Genomic DNA, 17,987 nt, shown 5'->3' on the forward strand with positions numbered 1-17,987 from the left:
CGAGTTGAATAGCTTATTCAAAGAGAAAAAGAAAAAAAGAGGAAAAGAAGAAAAGAAAAGAAGAAAAAAAGTAAAAAGGAAAAAGTACAAACGGAGAAAAGGAAAAAGGTCCGATACATATGAAAAATAAACTACAAAAAAACCAAAAGGAGCTGGGAACTGAACGCAGTGCGTAAAGTAAGATCTGGTATAGTATGTTCAACGGATCCATGAAACTTTGCTCGAGAGGTCAGAGGTAGAAAGCAGCTTTGAGCGATGGGTAATGGAGGCGTTGGAAAGAGGGGGAAGGGGGGAGTGAAGGAAGGGGATGACTTGTTATGTTTTTAAATATTATTTGATTAATGATTTGCTTCTCTGTTCAAGGCACTTGGTTAATCGTAGGGTAAGGAATGGGTCGTGGAAAGAAGAGATGATATAGGGAGGAAGGGGTATTTGATAAGAAAGTTTTAATCTTTCAGAGAGAAAGAGAAGAGGGTAATGGTTAAATCACGTGCAAACGAGAAGAATCGCTAGCTAGAACGCTCTCTCTCTATCTATCTGGATAGTTCTACAGCTCGCAAGGCCAACGATATTTTAAGGCTACCTTTGTTTCCAAGCATGGGTCGTATAGAAACTGAGTGGATTTTCTGCTCCTTAGGTGATAGAATCAGGAGTGCAGAAGGTGTAGTAGTAGAAGGTATAGTAGATTAGGTATGAGAGTACTGAGAGCTATAGCAAAGGAGTAGCCAAGAGACCAGCCAAGAGGCTAGTCCATACAGAGGAATACGAGTAGAACCCGATATTCCAACATTAGGCGATACTTCATAGAGGATAAAATAAGAATGTAATGTCTGATTCGGGAAGCTGCCAGCTGTGACGGATATACCTCGAGCAGTTCATCTTCTTGTGCAGATAGTTGTAGTAGCAGATTCACATTAAAGGAAATCTAACCTAACTTCTCTTCACCGCACACACATATACTCTGTAATTAAATGCAGTTTTCTTTTGCCCCTAGTACTAATATATGCCGTACTCTCTAATTTGAATGAGTGCATGGCAAGCCGTGCGCGGTAAGGGCTAGCTTTCAAGGTAGAGAAGCGAGAAGAAGATGATTCAGCGAGCGAAATCCAACGTCGTAGGACCGAAAGCGAGCATTTTGACTGCGTAAAGCTAAGAAATATTCTGGAACTTACGGAGGTACAACGGTGAATTGTTGTAGCCTTGCTACTCCACAGCCACTATTCTAACCTAATTAAGCAATAACCTGAGCGTAAGCACGGAACCTTATACTAAGTATAGAATCTCGAAATGCCTTACGGAGTAATCCTCTACTTTGTATTAAGGTCAGGCTACTGCTCCATTAGGTTAAAATAGTGGCTGTGGAATAGCAAAGGTTATAGCACTTCACCGTTATACGCCGTACTACGTACTACGTACTTGGTAGTACCTCTGTACAGAGTATACTACGTACTAATTTCGAAAGTATGTACTCAAGATAGTAGATACTCCTCCGTAGATAGGTAACCTCGGCGTCCGAACCGGATATTCTTCCAGGCCGTCGTCCGCGGTCTCGTGTCTTTTCCATTCAATTATATTTATATAAATGTATGTATATGTATATATTTTTTATACTAGCGCGCTTCCAGAAGAGAGCCCACGCCGGTCTTCCACCGAGCCGAGCTTTTCAATATTCCTTGTTTCATAGTACAGTATCATCTATTTTGAACGAATTTGTTTTCGTGTTCCCAATTGATATATATACTTCTCCCCATCTCCTTCAGATTCGTCGAATACGCATCCAAGGACGAGCGAGTCAAGAAACGTCGGGGAATAGACGTAACTCCGTACGGAGTATACCACTTGTAGCGAGCAGTAGAATACCGGTAAGTAACGCCAATGACAATTTAAAGAAAGGGGGAGGTCTTGGCTGTCGCCAGCCCCTGTATAGAAGTTTGAACAACAACCATCTGATCGAATCCGCTCCAGCCTGGAACTTCTGGTTCCTTACAGATAATACTGCTACTATTAGTTGTGGTACAGCACAACGTATATTGCCAAGGTACTACTTCGCGACCAGATGTTTCAAGAAGAGCGCGAGTTCATCTCTTTCTCTCTCTCTCTCCATCTCCAATTCTCCCATTCTCCGCCTCTCTTTCTCTCTCCTCAATCAATCCCCGACCTCGCTTCCAAGAGAACGAAAGCTACGGTATACAATCAATCAATGATTTCATTTCCTATGGGAGCGCTATGCAACGAAGGGATCGATCGATCCGTATGGCCTCGACGGACTTGTTAAACTTCAACTAGTACCGGTATATCGACTGTACTCCTAACCCAAGCAGGTAATACCTACTTCTGCGCCTCAAGCGATGGCCCGGCAAAAGTCCGACTAATACAAATTATCAATGGGAAAGCGTGGGAGCCAGTCTCAACCTATAGATAACCTACGATCAAAATTCCAAAATGAAGCTATTCTTAAGTTCAAAAGGTTAAGAATAAAGAGGAAAGTCACAACTTGCGCACGATTCTTATTCATAGTCGGCTAAGCCCCTGCTTCCAGTTAGCTTATACTCAAATATACGCATGCGTACGATTTGCGTTACGGCTAGCTGAGCACGTGCGTCGAGTCAGCTGAGCGCTGCTACGCACAAAGTATAATTTCGCAAGGCCTCTCTTACCAAGGCTCAAACCAATCCTTCTACTACGTATAAAGATTCCGCCTTGAAAAACTTGAATACTAACTTCACGCAAGTACGAAGTATTTATTCTGGGCAATAGAGTTGACAGGGCTTTGAACCATTCAGAGACCACCGCTTTACGATTGATGGTTACGGTATACGTAGTACGTTGTACTACTACTTCCTTTGCACACGTTCGGAGTACAGGGTAGGTTCTCGCTGTTTTTGCAAGCTTTTATTCTACCAGGCTGTGTACCAGCCCTCCGCCGCGATTAGCGGTACGTCTAAAGAACGCTGTCTCATAGTTCTAATCAAAGCAACAACTCTATCCTCTTCGATCGAACCCCACGCTTCCTGAACAACTCTTCTTAATTGGAGATAGCTTCAATGAACTTAAGGGTACGAGTAGTACATAGTATATAAAGACACGTTATTTTTAAAACCAATTTGCGGATTATAATCGTCGATACCATGTTTTAATTTGTTGATAATCAGGTCCTTAACAGCTTATAATAAAGACAGACTTAGTTTTTATCCACTAACTTCTTTCTTCTGGAAATACATTGAGCTCAACCCTAATGTCGAAGAAAATAAAAAAGGCAGTCCAACTGCCTTATAGATCTCAACTTCAAAGCAGAGTCCAATCTACAACTTAGTCCGTCACTAATCCCGTGCCCATCGTAGCCGCGCAATGTGCAGAGCGAGCGAGCGGATAAAGCTTTCAATGTAGCTACCTAATTCCAACCGCAAGGAACCCGGAGGATAGAGCCGGGGGTAATTGAGTTGTCCTTCTTGACAGTGTCGGGGTTCAACGATTTTAAACTAGTAGTGTCGGCGCAGAAATCACTCGCAATGGCGTTGAACAGGTCGCCATCAACGACCGTGTAATACCCATAATCACTGCCCGGGATCCTAGCGCAATCGCGTCGTCGTATTTTGCAAGGAACTGTGTAAATATTTCCGTCATAGAAGGGGGTGCCAACGTTCAACTTTGCCAAATCTGTTCCCTTACTGCAAAAATCTAACGCGACTTTTTGTAGGTTGTCGTTACGCGTGACGGTATACCAACCGTTGCCGGAGTTGTCGGGGTCGGTGTCGTCGGGTTTGCAGCTTCGGCGGAGGGCGGTTCCGACGCCGAAGAGGGAGGCGAGCAAGAAGAGGTTGCTATTGAAACGCATTGTGGAGTTGGTATATCAAGGCGATCGTTTTTGACGAATTGAGCTTATAGAAAGGTTGAGCTTTTAAGAAGATTGAGCCTATAGGAAGACTATAAAGCACTGTGATGATAATAGATGATGATTGTGTGTGATCAGAGTAAAAGTGTGGAGGGGAACAGCTCATCTTATATAATTGTATTTACGAGGTGGTTCGGCAATTTCGTATATATACTTTCTATCGCTGATACTATCCTCCCCCTGAATACTACGTACATGTCGGAACCAGTTTAGGCCCATAAATCATAGAGCGGCTGTTTCTGAATGGCCTAAAGCCCTGCCAACTCTTTTATACAGACTTAAAACTGACCTGAATATACTTCTCAAGGCTGGACTCCTATAAGTTGATTGGTTTAAGCCCTGGTAAGATCCCTTGCGAAGTTATTCCTTTGACATGTATTCATGCGGGGGTGGATAGTATGAAAAATACACGTACAGTACGTAGTACTACTACGTACGTACGACGAGCAATATACTTCTTACAAGGCAGGCCAGAGGTAATTCGAAACAAGGGGTTTTTTTTACACTCCTACGTAGAAGGAAATTAGGTTTTTCGAGAATCATCGTCAGGAATTAGTAGTAGTAGAAACCTGAAAGCTCTCGGCCACAGTCAAGTTAAGAAGGTCAGTAAGTGTCTGAACTAAAACCAAGAGTAGCCGGTTGCCGATATTATTACCGCACGGTTATACTACGTAGTACTACGTACTACGTATTTTTCTCGGCTGGAATATTGAAGCTAAAAGAAAAGGTAGAAGAAGCAGAGTTACTACTATTAGTAGTATACTCATCGATGAGATTTCGAATCAATTCGATACATACACTTTTGCTATGCTATATTCCCGATCCAAGAGGACGCTTCTCCGATTTATTGGAGGCTACGTTGTACTACGTTTTTAGGGGGGCGGTAATACAGTATTAGCGCTACTCTCCCCCCCCATGAATAAATGTCGGACCCAGTTTAGGCCCATAAATCATAGAGCGGTGGTTTCTTAATGGCTCAAAGCCCTGTCAACTCCACTGTATAGACTAAATACTGGCTCAAAGATAATTTTCAAAGCTGAATCCTTATAAGTTGATTGGTTCAAGCCTTGGTAAGATCCCTTGCGAAATTATACTTTCGACATTTATTCATGGGGGGGGAGAGTATTAATCGAGAATCTCATTCCGGAGTACTCGCAAACCTCTTTTCTTCGTTGAACCAACTTCTTTGAATTAATCGACAACTCGACCTTAGCACCACCTCATTTACGACTGTTTATGTAATTTGCCACCTATAAAATTGTAATAATAATCTGCGTTGAATAGCGTAGATTGAAAAACGAAGACTTGGAAGCGTTGTCTTTCTACACTTTTTTTTCCCCTTGGCCATCAAATTACGTAGTACTACGTACTGCGCATATTCAAACCATTGCCGAGCTATCCGGGCCCCGCTGGTCTTGAGGCGCAGCTCCACCGGAGAAGGGGATATTACCTAATTGGGTTAATGGCCTGGTCGATATACGTTCTACCTCGGAGCCCTTGTCAATGCTCAACTTTCATCCGAGAAAAATGATATTACCCCACACGACGACGTGAGAGAAGAGATACTACTACAAAGATAAGAGAATGCTTGTACAAACAACAGCCATGTCTTTCACCATGTCTCGTTGCCTCAAGTGAAACTTGTTTCCTCTTTGGAAAGGGGGGGGAGGCATCCGGCTTCGTGGTATAGGGTTCGCCAACGCTTGATCAAGGCGCACCCCAGCCACTCGTCTCCGGTTTATTGACTTCTCGTTTCGGCGAGCCTAAAAAGCAAATTACAGGGCCCTGATATAGTAGTAGTAGTACTAAGCAGATGCAGAACTCTATTGCCATAGCCGCCTGCTTGGGACTCCATCATTCGGGATAAGTACCGCTACTCGCTCGTACCCTTTGACGTTCTAAATCTTATCCTGTCGCTCCTTATATTCAGCAAGTCAACACTTTCGTTCAGCTCTAAGCCGGTCTTTTTGCCATCGTTCCACTTTCTACAATCGCTACATTCACTCTCAGAACTTTTAAACCGCTCAACTTTCGAATCTATATCCTCATATATTACTTGCGTTCGTTCGATCATCATGAAGTCCGTATTTATCGTCCCGGCCTTGCTGGCTGTCCTCGCTTCCGCGGCTCCATCAGAGGAGCTCACAAAGCGTTATGCCACGTCGGAGCCCACGGTGTATCTGGCCGGTGACTCGACCATGGCCAAGGCACGCAGTAGCTCCCCCACTACAGGTCCGCATGCCTTCCCCCCCCCCCACCCGATCTCAGTATGACTGGCTCGCTAACCGTGTGACTTCTCCTTCAGGCTGGGGCCAATTCTTCTCCAAATACCTAGAGGGCATCGAGGTCGTGAACAGGGCCATCGGGGGCCGCTCCGCCCGGTCGTTCACCAGGGAGGGCCGATTCGACGAGATACTCAAGGTGGTCAAGCCCGGTGACTTTGTCATCATCTCCTTCGGCCACAACGACGTGGGCTCGCCCCGGAAAAACGACAACGGGCGATCGGCCTGCAGCGGCTCCGGCGACGAGACGTGTATCTCGGACAAGGATGGTGAGGTCGTCCAGACCTACCCGACCTACATGCGAGAGGCGGGCAAGAAGATGATCGATGCGGGCGCGAGGGTCATCATCTCCTCGCCCACGCCCAAGAACATCTGCCAGTCCGGCAAGTGCGAGTACACGCCGACCCGCTTCACCGACCTGAGCAAGCAGGTCGTGGAGAGCCTCGGGGAGGCCGCCAGCTTCATCGACCACGGCCAGTACGTGGCCAACGAGTTCATGCGCCTGGGGAAGGAGAAGGTCGACGTGTTCTACCCCGTCGACTACACTCACCCGAGCCCAGACGGCAGCAAACTCATCGCCGAGCTGTACGTCAAGGCGGTGCTGTGCTCCAAGGGCGTCATGGCGCCGTTCGTCAGCGTCGACGAGTCGAGCCTTCCCGGCGAGTGTATCTAAGGTGCTTGTATATCTATGCATTTATACATTTCATTTTCATCATCTTTATGAATCATCCAGTAATAAGAAGAGGGGACGCATGTATTTATCGGTACCAACATTCCTCGCCTAAGTGCGAGCGGAGCTGGGAAACGTGTTTTCTTTTTTTTCCCCCTCCAAGCTGTACATGCGCACATCCAAGACGGGGAGGAGTGTACGTATCCGGAAATACAAGAGGGATGATGGGAAGATGATGCCGTTATGAGAAGAAGAGAAATTTTGTCTAAGCTAAATAATCATCCCTACCTAGCTGCCTGCCTGTCTGCGCCAGCCTGTGTCGCGCCTCCCTTTGACACTTTTCTTCTTCTTCTTCTTCTCCTTCACGTCTTATCTCTATACTTTCTTTCTTTCTTTTTCTCCTTCTTACATATCTTCTTCGCTAGCCGATCAATCTATGTATCTAGCTAGCTAGCTAGCTATCTGTCACGTGTAAAAAGAAGCTCGCTCGCTTGCGGAAATCTTCAAATTCCTCCTTGGTTGATACCCCGGCCCGCGAGATTAGGTGAACCCCATCCTACCCCGTTTTGATTTTTCTCCTCTATCCTCTGCCCTGCCCTCACAGGGCAGGGGCCTCGCAGGAAATCCGATCGCGCCGCGTAGACTAGTTAGCTGCTCGTTACAGAAGACCAGGAAAGCGACGAGGGAAGCGACCCGGCGCCTCAAGAAATGTTATAATACGAGCGGTACAAGATGGCCGGGCCGGCGTCGCCGTCGTCGCCGGTCAGGGTAAACTGCGTGTTGCGCCGTCTGCAGTTGCCACGGGGAGTTTAGCAAGTACATTTTTGAGAAGATCATTCAACACATCTTTGAGATCGAGGGAAGAGGATGAGATGTGTGGATGGGAGGATGGATGGATGGATGGATGGATGGATGGATGGAAAGGGATGAGAGGCCCAGGAGAGATCAATGTTACGTACTCGTCACGGCCCAGCGGTCCTCCCCTCGGCGCCTGGGCCTGGGCCTCCAACTCGGTATCGGCGGTGCGGAGCGTGCTGTTTCTGCTGCCGTCGGTCTTCGACGGTATCACGCCCGTCGGTCGCCGCCACGTCCAAGTCCGGGCGCGACGCACCTGCGCCGCGCCGTTGTCGTCGCGGATGTCGATGCGGGTGTCGTCGAAGGAGCGGAACTGGAAGCAGTGCTGCAGGAGCTGCCAGATGCAGATCAGGTTGGCGACGGTGACGCTCACGGAGGCCTCGCGCAGGTACCAGATCTGGTAGATGGTGGTATCGGGGGAGGCGAAGTTATAGAATCTATTCGCGTTGGTCAGTTGGATGGTTTTGGGGTCTAGGGATATACGACACTTTTGGCGTATTTCGTCTTTTTTTGTGTGTGTGTAGGAGAGGAGAGGGAAGGGAAGATATGGCTTACTTGTTCATGATGGCGCAGGCTATGGTGAGGGAAGCGAGGGAGAAGACGGCTGTGAGGATCAATTTCCGCTTGAGTGGCAGCTTGGTCTTCCAGACGAGGGGCATGGGTGACATGACGAGGAGGATGTCGGAAGAGACGTTGAAGCTCATCTGCACGATGGAGTACATGTGGTAAGTGGCGCACTTTGTCAGAGTATATGTTAGCGCTGGACTTTGCCACAGTTCGGGGTTGGAGATTGACAGGAGAATCTTGGGCCTGAAGATGGCATTTCTTTCAAGCAAGGAGAGAAGGCTCGAAAACTCACCTCGGAGTTCTCGACAGGGACAGCCCAATATTGCGCGAAGGGCGTGCAGAACAAAAAGAAGTAAAGAACTTCAATTACCAAGAGGCCGACGAAGATGTAGAGTAGGAGGAAGTGCAGCATGATTTCGTAACGGGTTTTCCGGCTGGTATCTGCCGTCAGTATTGAACTCAGGGTTCAGAAGAGAAGCGGACTGGCTCACTGGACGCGGAAGAGGAAAGCCCAGATGCACAGCTTGCAGCCCCAGGTGGTGAGAAGCATGGATTGTTCCAGTGCAATGACGATCTTGGAGCCGAAAACGCGATCTGCGACTTCTTGGGGATCAGCGAGGATGGCGGCCTCTTGCTCTGAAGGGTACAGGTTGGTATCGAAGCGGGCGGAGACGTTGACCCAAATTAGAAGGTTGGTAAAGAAGATCTGTGAAGATCAGCAAAGCTCGAGTGAATCCAGGCGATGATTCGCCCATGGGGGAAAGAACTTACAATCACGATACACATGCCATAGTCTTCGATCTGGATCTTCCTCAAGACCCAGCCGCGGTTGAGCCTATTGTTCCCGTCAGAACTGCTCTTCCCATCTCAAGGTCTCCGATCTCTCTTCCTGAGCGATAGAGAGGAGAAGGAGACTTACATGCGCAAGAGGAAAGAGATGTACGCCACAATCCCAAAGCCAACAGAATTCCACAGAAGCTCGTTGCGGGTCGGACTTGTATTTCCACGCTTCCTGAGCACGTTACCCTCTGTTAGAGAGTGCGCACCATATCGCAGCCAGTTGCGAAAGTCGATAGCAGCTAGAGCGCGTGTCAAAATCTTGCGGCTGGTTTGCTCTGTATGCGACGGGAGGAAGGTTACGATGAGGCCTGCGATGATGCAGGCGAGGAAAAGACAAGTGAAGTAAACAAAAGGCACCCAGCACGGTTGGTGCGGCATATTTGCGGTTGCACAAGAGGGACGAGAGTGTGTTTGTTGTTGACAGTGGTATATCGACGAGGGACCTTGATGTCAAGGGATGTTGCTGTCGAGGGACGTTGCTGTCGAGGGACGTTGCTATCGCGGTTGATAGCGGCGTGTCAACGAGCTGCGTTGCTGCCAAGTTTTGCTGCTACCTTTTGACAGTGGCGTATGGACGAGCGAAATTCCTATCAAGGTAAGTTCGCAACGGAATAGTCGCTGACGAGGGAGCAAACCTATTACTGAAAGCAGGATGGGTCTCGAGATATAATACTTCTAGTTAAAGACATCGAGTCTCGGAAGCTGTGTTTTATAAGGGGCATCAGGAAGGGAAGATCGAGGCGTAGGGAGTATATATTGAATAGCGTTGTGAAGATAGGTTAAAGTCGAGCGTGTGTTTGGTAGGGATTCTGTTGTTTATGGCCTCACTTCTGAATTGAGGCTTAGCGAGACTGTTCGGTCGTCTGAAGGGTAGCACAAGGACTTACTCAATGGGCGCATTAGGAGAAGATGTGAAATGCCAAATTAAAAGCTACGTATAAGATAAAAAGAAGCACTGGAATGAAAGACGGATGGAAAGAGTGGGCATAAGATAAGATGCTGAAGCTTGTGCTACTTCTTTATATCAAGATATATTGCACCCACCTGCATTTGAGTTCATGCATCGCGGGTACGCACGTTAGATACAGCATATCTTCAGCAGCCAGGGACAGTCTCTCCATTTCTTTTACCCAAGTATTACCTAAAATCCTCGTCCGAAGAACCCAAACTGATAGGTCCCAAGGATCAGGTACCTTTGTCCAGTTCATCCTTCGTGGGATCAAAACCAGCGATACAAGCAAGGATGGGCGGTAGAGGCTGCAGACCAGAGCACGGAACAACGCATCGTATGCAGAAGCAGGGGCGCCGAAGATCAACATACGTTGAGCGGCTCGATGCTGTGCGATCGCAAGTAAGCCTCCTTCGATGGCCGCAGTCCAGGTGTAAGATGCAGCTCGCCGTTTCGCCGAAACATTACTTAGATTTTGTTAGCGAGAGAGACAGGGAAGAAGGGAGAGGGATGGTTTATATAAGGTACCTTTACGATCCCTAGTGCATATTATACGGCTCTGAATGTTGGAACGAGGATGGAGAGAGTAAGAGAGTTATACATACTGCATCTGGTTTGGCATTGGAAACAGGATGAAAAATGGATAGCCTCTGAGTGTAGACCGGCGAGATACTGGCAACAGTAAGTGTACTTCATGACAGTTTGAGACGCATGATCTGGTGATCTCGTGTCCAGTGATTAAAGACCAAACAGGGCGGCTGTTTTTAGAATGGGTTCGTGCTACACAGTCGAGGTGCTACTGCAGAACAACAATGGCCTGCTGGAAATAGAGAATCGTTCAAACATGCCAATGGATGCTGTGTACCCGTTGGCATATTTGTGGTTATGCAAAGAGAACGCTGAGAGCGTGAGGTATTGTTTGCCGACGAGGAGTTACTGCTGTGGTGAGTTTCTTAGAACGCATTCTGCTGTCACCTTCTCTATTTTCAAGTCCCTGTGTCGCCGGACTATCAGATGCCATTTCCATTGCTATGATATTCGTAGCCCAGCGTGCCTGTCTTAATAAACAAATTGCCGAGCATTTGAATGCATGGACTGGCAAGAGAGTAGCTGTTGTTATTGGTGTTGCAGATCTCTGCATGCAACCACAGCAACTCGGCCTCTTTCTTATGATGCGCCGCGACAGGCGCTGTTTTACATCTTAGAAGGAGGTGGATATCCAAGAGGTCCTAGATCTCTGGTTGTTGGAGAGAAGCCAGCAGTCCTGGCTCTTTGATATGTTGAGATTTAGGGCCTATAAGCCATTTTACCAAGAAGTTAATCCCTGATATCCGTCCAAAGAGCATCGAAGGCGGTGTTACTATAAATGAAAGACAATAAATTACATGGTCGAAATTTTCAAGTGCTGGAGAGCTTCTTCCGTAGTATCAGCCGTCATATCTTTCCGCTCGTAACTGGTCAGCCAGTGTCCACGATTGAGTTATGAAGTTGCCGCCAGCATAGGGGAAGAAGCAAAGAAGCGCAGAAGGGGTGGAGTTGTTTGTTTGCAGAAAGAGCAAGTATATTTTGACTTCCAAGCAATGCAGAGTCTCTCCTAGTCGCCATCAAGGAAGCGTCGGGTGTGCCTTGCTATGCTGCAAAGATCATGCCTTCGTGCCTTCGTAACCTCCGAACTCCAATGCTATGCGAAGTCCCATGTAGAAAGCAAAACTTCCTCTGCTTCTTTGAGCACAGTCCTTATGCTGCGGGTGTGATGTAGGCCCTCAGTGCCTTTTCCGCACTTCCTTCATAGGCCTTTAGCAGGTCCGTGGCTTTGGCCTTTGTCAACTCCAGTTCTTCAATCTGGAGAATATAACTATTAGCAAAGCCACCCAATATATAATAAGCTTTGGAAAAAAGGGGGGAGTCTCAGTAAGTCTGCAGCAGCAGAAATAATAGACAGACTATCAACTGCTTAAGGACTCAGAAAATCAAGCATGCGGAGCATATCTTTGAGAATCACTTTATTGACTTACTACCAGAGCAACATCTGCCGCCTCAACTTTCACAGACTTTTTGACAATCTTCTGCTCATCCTTCTTCGCGACAACTCCATTTGTAGCTCCAGAACCTCCAAGTCTCTCCATAGCCTTCCTAACAGCTTCTTGGTCCACATCCTTGCCGGCAGATTCCTCTTCTCTTGTATCGAGGGAAGATAAAGCCGCAGCAGCCTTTCTATCCTCTGCAGACTTTGCAGCTACTGGGGTCTCGTCGTCTATGTCCCCTGTTGTCGCACCCTCAACTATAGTAGGGGGCTGGGATTCGGCCATCGCAGGAATAAGGGCTTGTCTGAGAGAGTTTGTAGAAAATAGCTTTACAATAACTGAGGGTCTGGAGATGGAGCTGGATTGAAGATGATTTTAAATGGTAATTTCGAGACCATGAACAGAGACGTCGTTGGAATTAACAATTCTGGTGGGGGGCATAACTCCAGGCGCTATCGGGGGCGGTCCAGCGCCAGGCCAGTCGGCTTCAAGCCGCAGTCAAGCCGGTCCTCCACTAAAGCTCCGTAGCACCCGAAATTAAGGCAACAAGAGCTGATCCGCCAGGCCGAAATATTCCAGCCCACAAATTTGTTCGGAGTTATTCAGTCGACCAGATATTCCGAACTCCTCCACCATCTGCCTCCATTCCCAACTTCTGATCCAATCTCGAATCTTCTCCCAAACACACAAAAACAAATCATCGCGATTGATATAATCACCTCTACAGCTACAGCATCTGCTCGCTCGCTCTATGGCTTCCGTCAATGGCACTACCAAGTCCGCTGACTTGGACTCCGCGCCAGCGTGGTCTCCAAGCTCTTGGACCTCGAAACCAATCAAGCAAGAAGCCGTCTATGAAGACATGAAGAACGTAGAGAAGTCACTTGCAAAGCTGGAGCGTCTCCCGCCCATTGTCACTCCCACAGAAATAGAGAAACTCAAGGCAAGTCTTCGCGATGTCGCTCTAGGTAAGGCCTTCCTCCTCCAAGGTGGAGACTGTGCAGAGCTCTTCGACTACTGCGAGGAGAATGCCATTGAGTCGAAGATCAAGCTGCTGCTGCAGATGAGCTTGGTCTTGATTTGGGGATCTAATAAGCCGGTCGTCCGCATTGCTCGTATGGCTGGGCAGTATGCAAAGCCTCGATCCAGTCCTACTGAGCTTGTCAACGGCGTCGAGACTCCTTCATTCAGAGGAGATATCTTGAATGGCTTCGCTCTAGATGAGCGATCTCTCGATCCAGCTCGTCTTGTCAGGTAGGCCTTGTCTCTTCTCTGCTTTCTGACCCCCAATCCGCTGACCAGCACTTCTTCTTCACTAGTGCCTACTTCCACTCTGCAACAACTCTCAACTTCATGCGTGGGTCTATTGCATCCGGAATCGCAGATCTGCACCGTCCTCTCGACTGGGGACTTGGACACGTTCGTGATCCAGAGCTACAGGCTAAATACTCCTCCATCGTCTCCTCCATCACGGACTCCCTCCGCTTCATGCGCACAGTTGGAGCAGACACGGCAGGCCAACTTCAAACCGTCGACCTCTTCACTTCTCATGAAGGTCTCCTACTCGACTACGAGCAACGTCTAACTCGTCTCCTCAACAATCCTACGAAAACCTCATCACGTGCAAACTCTGTCTCAGACGACACCAAATCCTACTACAACACTTCCGCACATTTTCTCTGGGTCGGTGACCGTACAAGACAGATAGATGGCGCTCATATTGAATACTTCCGTGGCATTGCAAACCCTATAGGTGTCAAGATAGGTCCCACAACTTCCTCTTCCGACCTCCTTACCCTCCTCCGCACGCTCAACCCTGCTATTGAAGTTGGCAAGATCACACTCATCACACGCTACGGCGCGTCCAAAGTTCGATCCCTTCTTCCTACACACATTAAGACAGTTGAAGGTAGCGAGTATGCCCGCAGCGTGGTCTGGCAGTGCGATCCCATGCACGGCAACACAAGATCCACTTCTACAGGCATTAAGACACGACAATTCGCTGATATCCTTTCGGAGCTTCAAGAGACTATCGCAGTCCACAAAGAAGAAGGTAGCTATCTTGGTGGAGTTCATCTTGAGCTCACTGGCGAGGCCGTCACTGAGTGCACTGGCGGTAGCGAAGGCTTAAACGAGGACGACCTGTCTCTCAACTACACCAGTTTCTGCGACCCAAGATTGAACGAGAAGCAAGCTCTTGAACTTGCATTTCTGATTGCAGGTCATCAACGTGGGGAAGTGGCTCTGGCGTAGCGATTTTGTCAAGTGTCGCGTAGATCTTTAGTAAGTTCGTCCTCTGTTTTCCGCGCTTCTCAACAGCCTTATCACTTTGATGTACACGCCGCTATACTTTAGTCAAATCCTTTTCATTTTTGCACGGTAACCTTACTTTCCTTTTGATATATGTCAAATCCACTGATTTTTAAATACTGATAGCTGGTTGTGTTTAGACTTTTGCAAGAATATAGCCAGAGTTGCTTCTTTTCCGGAATAGCTATAGGCTAAACAACAAACAATCATCTACTCGCTCTCGCGCAGATTTATCGCTTTCACTATACCACCAGTTGACGCTGTATTACCATCTTCTTTATACAAACAGCTTTGTTCTCTTTCATCATATTGCTACAATCGCGGTATTCTCCGGCAGGTCTCTGCCTCTTCCAGCATGCTTCGATTAACTCAGCAAACCTTCATGCCGGATTTCATATTTCCAACGGCAGTCGTTGCAAAGGCAATGCGAAGGCGAGACATGTTTCAAGGCATGCGCTGGGACCTGGTCGACTTGCAAACAACTCCTTGGGTGAGCGTGTGGAGTATAATTCAATGCTTACTTATCCTTTCCGATTGATACAGACTTTCGGCTTCTTCAGTCTTGCGCCTGTGTACAAAGGATGTGTGGGCATCCGCTATGCTGACAAGAGTATAAAAGCGCCGCTTTTACGAGCTTTTATTTTCAATTATCTCGAGGAAAGATGTTTCTCCTGTAGCTCAACTCTACTCTAGAGCAGCTGGAATCTATTCGCAACTATTGGCATGCTTCCATTCGATTACTGCTGGGCACTCGGCTGGTGTCGAATAATCTGTACGTATGCCTTCCTAACATTCTCCTCTTCTTAATACTCTGTCGCGGTCTTGAATTGCTGCTAACGAGGAATTACAAAGCTTTATTTCGGCGAGCGACCAGGATGGTAACTTACGGAATTCTCTCCTCCTTCCCATCTGATTCCCAGCCTGCGGAGGGTTTGACCGACTTTCAAGCAGATCCGGGCTGGCTATGCTCACCCAACTAGTCGATGCCATCTTGCAAAGACTTCCATATCTTGGAGAATAAGATTGAAGCAGACTCCTCGTGAGAAGTTGTGCGTCCTTCCGCTGGTAGACATATATGCGGTAAGATTTCCTCTTCATTTTACCAGAATAGGAAATCCGCTTAGACCTTAATTCTGTACGAAACACTCCTTCACACCATAGCTCCATTGGCTAATCTGGCAATCGTTTTCAGTTACGAGTATTACCTTTCAGATAAGAACAACATCGGTACGTACATGAACAAGCAAGGCTACTTCAAGTCACGAGCAAATGGCAGGTTTGCAGCCAATGCCTTCGAGCACTGAGGAACGTCTCATGCACCATGTTGCGCCAGATCTGCTAGACCTCAACCGTCCATCTCCTAACCTTCCGTTATTTCGAGTCTGCCTGTTGGTTATAGATAAGTCGAAAATCAAGGTCCGTAATATTACGATATTGCTGATGCAAAAGGGTTTTCTCTTCTTTTCGACTGACGGTTATGCTAGAAACGCAAGTATCTCTATTGCCTTCTTCCAACAGCGAAAGGATTGAACATCTTAACGGGCCCGACAAAGAGGTCCCAGATAATGCTAACGCTATCTCCAATAAAGATGTGTTCCTGCATCAGCTCTATTATAGCTATCATTTTATGATTTACACATCCATCCGGCTTGATGTTTTCATCATATTTAAGTAAGTTGTTCCTTTGATATATCTATAGAACCCGAAAGGCTGTTGTTAATAACTTATCTTACGTCAGACAAGTGTGAGATCCGTCTATCTCTTTGTAAGCTCGGCAGATCCGATGTTCTGCCAGATGCTAACAAGCTCTTAGAAAAGCCAGAAGATTGCTGCTTCACGTCTCCACCCAGCAATCAACTTCGCATCTCTGATATCACTTCTTCTGTCGCTACATTACTGAGCTAGCAACTCGGACTTGCACTGGACCACGTTAATTATGCTACACAAGGGCGTGGACTAAGAGAACGCCCTCAGTAAGATATCATCCCTTAACTTACAACGACAAACAGCTGACCTTTTTAATGATCACTGTCCCGTGTCTGATCCAAGTGCACTAAACCTCAGTGCACTAACAACTATTGACGGAAAAAGGCCTGGCACAATGTCAGACGAACCCACCTGGCCGGGGAGTCAACTCCCGCTTGTTCCAATGCCCACCAGCGCTCTGCAAAACCTGGAGTGACTCCTTGGCCGACCTAAAGAAGAAAACCCGGAACAAACACATCAAATTCAATTTGGTCACCATAAGTGAAGCGCCAATAACAAGGTAAGCCTTCCTGCTTTGACTATCTCGACTTAACGACTCTTTTCTGACATGCTCTCATTAAAGCAGTCTATATTCCTGTCACCTAGTCTGCTCTTGTCGCTCCTACATAAGCATGTTGGGGATTCTCGTGCCCAGGCATGTTTAATGCCTTTGTGGCCTTGGAGATGCTGTTAAGAAAGACGCCACTTTGAATGACAAGATGATGGGTGGATGGCCTTGCTTCTCATGCCCTGGTATGTTCAATGCCAGTTGTGGCCTTGGAGGGGCTGGCAAGGCCGATCCAATCCTGAGTGATAAAACATGGATCGATGTTTTTCTTGGCACAATGTGAATACCTTTCATTCAACTAGGAATGGCATTCCTATTGAGGATATCGGCTGCGGAGGAGAATTTTCCCACCAAGGTAAGGCTTCTATTCAACGGAACCTGAAGACGATATCGCTAACAATAGATTAGGGATTCTACATCTGGCCTCTCCCAACCGAGGTCCAAACTCTCTTTGGCCCTCGTAAGAACCGAACGAGGGGCCTCGCAAAAAGAGAACGAAGCAAGTGCCATTGGAGCCTGACGAGGATGGTCAGGATAAGGGGATCAAGCTAAGAATGATAATCAAGCCGATGAGCACATCTTCTGCGCACTAGATTCAAGAGCTTTTTACGCGGTCATCCAAGCTCTAAAAGCTTTCTTCAGCCGGGGGAGCTTCCAGTCCTTAGATGGACTCCCTGTTGATAAAAAGCAGAGTTCAAGCTGATAGTGAGCTGTGCAGAGGAGACAGCCACTGGTCGCACAAAGGCTCTCAACAGCTGCCTTTACTATCTGGCCGCACTAGATTCAAGAGCTTTTTACGCGGTCATCCAAGCTCTAAAAGCTCTCTTCAGTCGGGGGAGCTTCCAGTCCTTAGATGGACTCCCCGTTGATAAAAAGCAGAGTTCAAGCTGATAGTGAGCTGTGCAGAGGAGACAGCTGCCTGTACTATCTGGCCCGGAACCAGGTCGCTCTGATGATCGATCTGCCCAGACTCAAAACCCTTCTGTTTCAGTCTTCTGCTCTTATCGGCAAAGAGTACAAGCCGGTGCTCATCATGAATGGCGTGAGAGTAGCAGATCTCCCGGGGGACTACGGCACTGCCGTGTGGTCGCAGCTGATTGAGCAGCGTCATGGCTCCGGGGATCGAGGTCGAGGTCAAAGTCGAGGTCGCTTGGGGTGCTTGCGTGCGACCTTGAAAGGAATGGTCGTCTTCGTGCAGCGCGGCGTGCCCGGTCCGAACGAGATCCTTCCGTTGTTGTTGCACCACCAGTCATCAAGCATCTTCGTGAAAAGTACCGCGAGATC

General features: G+C 47.6%; 6 protein-coding genes across 6 annotated transcripts; 3 read left to right on the forward strand and 3 right to left on the reverse strand.

Annotated features, from left to right (window-relative positions):
- Nucleotides 1-3,391: 3,391 nt before the first annotated feature.
- On the reverse strand, nucleotides 3,392-3,835 carry L3040_005207 (uncharacterized protein; the record flags this gene model as incomplete). The annotated part of the gene is made up of 1 exon (XM_007297017.2): nucleotides 3,392-3,835. The coding sequence occupies one exon, from the start codon at nucleotides 3,833-3,835 to the stop codon at nucleotides 3,392-3,394; it is 444 nt and encodes a 147-aa protein (XP_007297079.2).
- Nucleotides 3,836-5,967: 2,132 nt separating this feature from the next.
- On the forward strand, nucleotides 5,968-6,847 carry L3040_005208 (uncharacterized protein; the record flags this gene model as incomplete). Its single annotated transcript, XM_007297018.2, has 2 exons — nucleotides 5,968-6,124; nucleotides 6,198-6,847. The coding sequence occupies 2 exons, from the start codon at nucleotides 5,968-5,970 to the stop codon at nucleotides 6,845-6,847; spliced, it is 807 nt and encodes a 268-aa protein (XP_007297080.2).
- Nucleotides 6,848-7,545: 698 nt separating this feature from the next.
- On the reverse strand, nucleotides 7,546-9,484 carry L3040_005209 (uncharacterized protein; the record flags this gene model as incomplete). Its single annotated transcript, XM_007297019.2, has 7 exons — nucleotides 7,546-7,633; nucleotides 7,804-8,136; nucleotides 8,255-8,436; nucleotides 8,559-8,700; nucleotides 8,758-8,972; nucleotides 9,038-9,101; nucleotides 9,186-9,484. The coding sequence occupies 7 exons, from the start codon at nucleotides 9,482-9,484 to the stop codon at nucleotides 7,546-7,548; spliced, it is 1,323 nt and encodes a 440-aa protein (XP_007297081.2).
- A 2,308-nt stretch (nucleotides 9,485-11,792) lies between these two features.
- On the reverse strand, nucleotides 11,793-12,364 carry L3040_005210 (uncharacterized protein; the record flags this gene model as incomplete). Its single annotated transcript, XM_007297020.2, has 2 exons — nucleotides 11,793-11,897; nucleotides 12,071-12,364. The coding sequence occupies 2 exons, from the start codon at nucleotides 12,362-12,364 to the stop codon at nucleotides 11,793-11,795; spliced, it is 399 nt and encodes a 132-aa protein (XP_007297082.1).
- Nucleotides 12,365-12,830: 466 nt separating this feature from the next.
- L3040_005211 (uncharacterized protein) lies at nucleotides 12,831-14,547 on the forward strand (the record flags this gene model as incomplete). Its single annotated transcript, XM_007297021.2, has 4 exons — nucleotides 12,831-13,333; nucleotides 13,399-14,300; nucleotides 14,346-14,362; nucleotides 14,530-14,547. 4 exons carry the CDS (start codon nucleotides 12,831-12,833, stop codon nucleotides 14,545-14,547), a joined length of 1,440 nt encoding a protein of 479 aa, XP_007297083.2.
- Nucleotides 14,548-14,744: 197 nt separating this feature from the next.
- L3040_005212 (uncharacterized protein) lies at nucleotides 14,745-15,693 on the forward strand (the record flags this gene model as incomplete). The annotated part of the gene is made up of 4 exons (XM_066157276.1): nucleotides 14,745-14,879; nucleotides 15,067-15,161; nucleotides 15,242-15,267; nucleotides 15,551-15,693. The coding sequence occupies 4 exons, from the start codon at nucleotides 14,745-14,747 to the stop codon at nucleotides 15,691-15,693; spliced, it is 399 nt and encodes a 132-aa protein (XP_066011587.1).
- Nucleotides 15,694-17,987: the final 2,294 nt, after the last annotated feature.

The sequence above is a fragment of the Drepanopeziza brunnea genome (assembly GCF_022702325.1).
Source record: "Drepanopeziza brunnea f. sp. 'multigermtubi' strain 214-2 chromosome Unknown ctg8, whole genome shotgun sequence".
NCBI lineage: Eukaryota > Fungi > Ascomycota > Leotiomycetes > Helotiales > Drepanopezizaceae > Drepanopeziza > Drepanopeziza brunnea.